Source organism: Canis lupus, chromosome 7 (genome assembly GCF_003254725.2).
Source record: "Canis lupus dingo isolate Sandy chromosome 7, ASM325472v2, whole genome shotgun sequence".
NCBI lineage: Eukaryota > Metazoa > Chordata > Mammalia > Carnivora > Canidae > Canis > Canis lupus.
The window spans coordinates 17972255-17978450 of record NC_064249.1 but is presented as its reverse complement, the minus strand read 5'-3'; the positions used below and the strand labels follow the sequence as shown (position 1 = coordinate 17978450).

The window sequence follows — 6196 nt, the reverse complement described above, 5'->3', positions numbered from 1 at the left end:
GCATATGAAAAGATGTTTTAGTTAGTATCACAAGCCATCAGGGAAATGTAAATCAAAACTACAATGAATTAACACTTTACACTCATTAGGATAACTATTAAAAACAAAACTACAATAACAAGTGTTGGTGAAAATGTGGAGAAATTAGAATCCTAGTACATTGCTGATGAGAATATAAAATGGTACAGCCCCTGTGGAAAATTATTTGGGGTTCCTCAAAAAATGAAACATAGAATTACCCTATATTCCAGCAACTTTGCTTCTAGGTATATACTCTAAAGATTTAAAACAGGGACTCAGTTACTTGTACAAAAATGTTCATAGTAGCATTATTCACAATAGCAAAAAGTGTCCATCCAAAGGTAAGTGGATAAACAAAATGTGATATAAACATACAACATGAATGAACCTTAAAAGCATTATGCTTAATGAAATAAGACAAACACAAAGGAAAAATAATACATGACTCCACCTACAAAAGGTGCCTAAATCAACTTCAAAGAGAGAAAGAAGAATAAAGGTTACAAATGGGTTGGCAGATAAAAGGCAGGGAGAGTTACTGTTTAATGAATCCAGAGTTTGTGTTTGGGATGATAAATTTAAAGTTTTGGAACTAGATAGTGGTGATGTACATAACACTGTGAATGTACTTAATGCCATTGATTTGTACATGTAAAAATGGTTCAAATGGTAAATTTGGTTATGTATGTTTTATCATAATGCATTTTAAAATGATAGTGTATCCAAAAGGCCCTTACCTCATTTGGTGAGCCTTTTGTTCTTCAATTGAAAAGGTGGGTACAGAAGTTATTTAGAGAATACTTTATAAAACCTTGATTGGAAGTAATGGTAAACAGTACCCACCCACCAAACACATATTTGTGGGCACACACACACACACACACACACACACCCCACACACTCAATGCTCTACCAAATACCTATTCTACTTTGCAAAGAATTATATATCTAATGAATTTGCTAATGATGCAGAAAGTTTACATCCTCCCATACTGACAGAAACACATACATTCTCTAAGCACAAAGCTTATATTCACAAATAATTTTCTGCTTCAAGACAAAATTTCAATTAATCACAATGGGAATTTAGTTATTTAATGCAACCACTAATCTAATATCACCAATAAAATCTAAGCAGTTATATCACAAAACCAGGGTTATATTTAGTGGACATGCATTAATAATCTATACAACTTAACATTACACCAGAAAAGGAATTGAATACAAAATTTCCCTTGATTTTTGGTGGTCTTCAAATTTCATGACACAGATGACTGATAAAACTGTAAAAACAGATTTTAAATATTTTCAATAAAATGGTAAAAAATTTAATGAGCCTTTAAGTTTTCATACTGGGCTGAAGATTTAAAACACCAAGCTGGCCCCAATCTGTCAAAAATGACAGAAATATTTACAATGTCTACTACACAGGTTATTTAGTTAAAATGGTACTGGAGGACTACTCACCCCTAGCAAAAAAAACCCTTTGGAGTTAATTTCTCAATGCAGTCAAGTCTTTGTAAATACTCTAATAATTATAAACTTGGAACATACTTGGAATCAGGACAATGATGAAAAGTAACACACAAGTCAATCTTATTTCTAATCTGTTTTCAAAAAACCTTGACTCCAAAAGCCCAACACTGTTCCTCATTATAAAATTAAATTAAGAAGAGTAGAATGACTTTACCCTACTTGCTATTCTTCTACAGAATAATCTTTCACTAGGGCAGGACTGAAGCTCCATTAACTTGCTTCTCTAGAGTGTGATTAGCAGAGCACCAAATTTATAAACTGACAGGGCCACCCAAAATGCTGAACACACTTATCCAACAAACTTTTTTTTTTCCCCCAATTTTATGTGCCAGTGTATGTGCCATGCTATTCTTGAAACTTACTTGGCTATCAATAAGAAAAGAATTAGGGAAGCTTTGAACATATCTTGTACTTTCATCCAGGCTAAAGTGCAAAATATCTCCATATCTCTGGTACTTTAATAGAAAAAAAATCAAATACACATAAAAAAGGAACTGAAGTGGCAGTAAAGCTAATACAAAAAAGACCTCTTTAAATACACACTTAAAGACTACATAAGACCAATTTAATTTTTCTTTCTTCAGTGAAATCTGTAAATGAACCAAGTTCTCAAAGAACTTGACATTTTGTTTCTCTTTCCCAGGATCAGAAATTCCAAAATTAGAGGGAAAAAATGGAAAAAAAAATAACATTGCATGACAATGGACACTAAGTTCATAAAGAACCTTTTTTAAAAAATGAGATATTATGGAAGAAAATACCATGAAAATAATAATCCTATGAGAATTGTTTTTTAAGCACAGTAAATTTGAGCCTTGGTCTTCATGAAGATACTACAGCTTATATAGAAAACTATAAATATACAAGACTCCAGGAAAAAAAGTCAAAATACATATTAACATTCTGTAGGCCTAAAAAACTTTTGAGGGGAGGGAAAAGATAGCCAACTGAATCTTCACTTAAGAATACAGAACTATGAAAAATTCCTGGGTCAAAAGGGTGCTCCAAATGGAACCATACTTCGTGAAAACATACAACTTAGATATACTTTTAAAAGGAAAGAAAAATCCTGAATAATTGCAGTCCCTTTCGAAAAGGAAATCTTAAATTAAGGGGAAAAGATTCTAATAGTGTAAACGAGTCTGGCTCAGAAAGAAAACTGAACAACATATCCAAGATTCTGTCCATAAAAGTAAAGACATTACATCTTTAATATTAAAGAAATAGGCTATAAAAAAAGTTCATTCTCAGACTTGGTTTTAGTAAAAGCTCATTTGTGCTCCTTTGTGGGTGCATAATAAAGTTCCATGGGTTTGTTCACTTTCCAGTATTTCTCACTGACCAATTCCAAAGAAAAAGAGCCATTTAATACCTAAAACAAAAAAAGAAAGAATTAAAAAAATGCTCAAAGCACAATAGAGAGATGCAACAAACATCAAAGTCCATTTTTTTTAAACCTTAGGATAAAATTTCTTGTCACTTATACTATTCATAAAAGGACAACCACAAGATTGTTTTTTTGATATCAAAAAAGGTAACTACCCCTTTGCAATTTCTCATTCTGTCAGGGTCTCAAGGTCCTGAACCATTTTCATTAGCCCCCCCCCCCCCAAAAAAAACACCTGCTAGTCTCAGATAGTGACTATGCTCCCAGTTTCAACAGCCTATTCTTTTGAATACTCACAGTGAACTGCCCACTGGCTGTTGCTATGTAAATGGTATACTGCTTCTCACTGGCTGTATCAAGGTTCATCTGGTTTGATTCTCCTTTGCTTCGAAGTTCTTCCAAAGCTAACCTCACAGCCAGATACTTGGATAAGTGATCAACAGTGGCATTACCTGAAGTCTTTATGTACCTGGAAAAATAAATCATTAATAATTTAATTTCTATATTACTGATAAAAACACTCAAATTATAGAACTATTACATTTTTAACAAGCTAAATAAAATGTAAATGTCTCAATTATTGACAAAATAGTATCAAAAATTTATTCCTCTATTACCTAAACATTTTTTATTGAAAGGTACAGAAGAGGGGAAAGTACACACCATCTGTCTAAGGACATGTCTACCTTACCACCCATAAATATGATATAAAATGACAAAAGTCAAACACACACAAGGAGTACTGAGAGGGCGAGGGGGGGACGGGGCATTCTCAACTCCAACAAGCAAAATTCTGCCATCTACAGCAGCAAAGGGAATAGTAAAAAATACGAGCAAATTTCTAAGAATTGATCCATTTTCTGGTTTTTAAAGACAGAGCTGAGAAACACTAACCTTGAAATGTTTTCAAAGCATAGTATACCATTCAGTCAGCCACTGAACAAGTTAAATTCATATGACTCTTCATCCTCCTCTATCTAGGAGAGTCATTTCTTTTATACACACTAATGTGGGTAGGGAGCACATGACAAAGAAGGAAAATCTACAGTCTAGGCAGCTGGAACATCCAACAGAACCCTGGCAATCACTGGCATGACAAATATTGCCCTTATTTCTTACACAAAATTGCCTTTTAACTCCAAATTAAGTATTGTGAATTCAGATCATCTGAAACTAACCTACACACTTACCTTGTCTGTGCACTATCATCTTTTTCCATTAGTGTAGGATGAGGCCTGAATACTAATTCAATTTCACTAGCACCATCCATTACTGGATCAATTGCCACTGTTGCATTGTTATTATCAAGCTCAAGCCCGGAATCATCAGATGTTTTGGTCCGTTTGTTACTAGGTCCTGCTTCCTGATTACTGTGCGTGGAAGCATTACTACAGTGAGAACTGTCACCATTATCTTCTGCTCCACTACCATTTTCGATTTGTTGTTTCTTGCCTCGCTGTAATCTAGTGAAGGAAATTTAAGAGGTTGCATGAAATTTACATTTGGCTCTTTTCAATGCATTGATTTTGAACCATGTTTACTGAACTTCAGAATTCTAAAAGTCTTCATAATTGAATTTGCTCCAAGTTGGATAATGACATTTATTTCCCTCACGTCCCAGAAAGTTCCAAAGAACCACACTCATACACATATGTTTGAATGACTTAAAGAAATGTTTATATTCATTTAATAATTTTCTTTGTTGATTATAGGAATTACTGGCAAACCTTTATTTACATGTTGATAAACTTTTTTTGTTATGAGATTTTAAATCTAAAGAAAGGCATGATTCAGAAATGAAAATTTAAAAGTTCTGAGGGAAGATATCTGGGCCTCTTTGATGAGAAGTTCTTGAGGAAACAAGATTTAAGAGGAATAGTAAGCAATCCCTCCCTGCCAACCTCACTCAAAGTCTGCTAATGCAATATAAAATCATTCTAGTGAGAAAAATGAGACTGATATCTAAATCATTAGAGCGTGGATATAGAAGCATTCTAACAAGCTCAAAAACAGAACAAAAAAAGCAGTAACTGGGCAAGGTGCTTTGTGTCCAGATCTGACTTACTCATCAAAACAATCAAAGGAGTTAACATTATCATCATTTTATAGTTGAGAAAACAAAAGAAACTGAAGTTCAAAGCCCCATGGTTATAAGCTAGTAAGTGCCAGAACTAGAGCTAGGATGTGATACTGATATACATTCTGCCACACTGGCCCCCTCTCTATCTGTATATGAAAGAAATATGCAGAAATGACTGACACTTCTAACACAGTATCATTATTACATGTTTACTACCAGTACAAGGAAATCATAGCCCATAAAAAAGAACGTTAAAAAATACACAAAAAATACACAAAATATTGCTTAAGAAATCTATAGATTATTTTAAAATTAAGAAGGTATCATTAAAAAAAAAGGTGTCATTAATATATCAAATGACAAAACTATGATCAAAAAAGATATGAACAGGGGACACTGGGGTGGCTCAGCAGTTGAGCATCTGCCTTCGGCCCAGGGCGTGATCCTGGTGTCCGAGGATCAAGTCCCACATAAGGCTTCCTGCATGGAGACTGCTTCTCTCTCTGCCTATGCCCCTGCCTCTCTCTCTGTCTCTGATGAATAAATAAAATCTTAAAAAAAAAAAAATATGAACAGATACAATGAAATATTATTTAGTCTACTTAGTCTTAAAAAGTGAAATAAGCCAGTCACGATTCCACTTATATGAGGTATTTAAAGTAGCCAAATTCATAAAAACAGAAAGTAGGATGGTGGTTGCCAGGAGATGAGGAGGAAATGAGCTGTTTAATGGGTACAGAATTTCTGTTTTATAAGATGAAAAAAGTTCTGGAAATTGGTTGTACAATAATGTGAACGTACTTACAATACTGAATTGTATACTTAAAAATGGTTAAGATAGTCAATTTTACATTGTATCTTTTTTAATCACAATTTAAAATACATATATATAACAGGCCAAAATAATGAAACAAAAGAAATCAACAGTGAAAATACAAAGACCTTAAATATTTCCTAAAATCTACAGGTAAGGCAAAAGCAATGTTGCTTCATTTAACTAATAAAGTAATTAACACAGTTACTCGTCTTGATGTATTTATTTTTACCCAAACTTCTTTCCAGTCTGAGGTGACAGAGCTAGGTTTCTTTATTTCAGCTATTACTCTTAAAATGTTTATAACAGAGATTAATAGCTTACTTGCAATCAAATCAAATTTCTTATCAAATCATAT

At 33.3% G+C, this 6196-nt stretch overlaps 1 protein-coding gene across 6 annotated transcripts in view; it reads right to left on the bottom strand.

Annotated features, from left to right (window-relative positions):
- RNF2 (ring finger protein 2) overlaps positions 1–6196 on the bottom strand; it is a 49145-nt gene continuing 42949 nt past the window's right edge. For all 6 annotated transcript variants that reach the window (XM_035719301.2, XM_035719300.2, XM_025430085.3 and 3 more), the window contains 3 exons: positions 4135–4407; positions 3242–3413; positions 1–2929 (listed from right to left, as the gene is read on the bottom strand). In XM_035719301.2, the coding sequence (XP_035575194.1) occupies positions 2828–2929; positions 3242–3413; positions 4135–4407 (547 nt within the window). In that variant the 3' untranslated portion in view covers positions 1–2827. The remainder of the gene's footprint in view (positions 2930–3241; positions 3414–4134; positions 4408–6196) is intronic.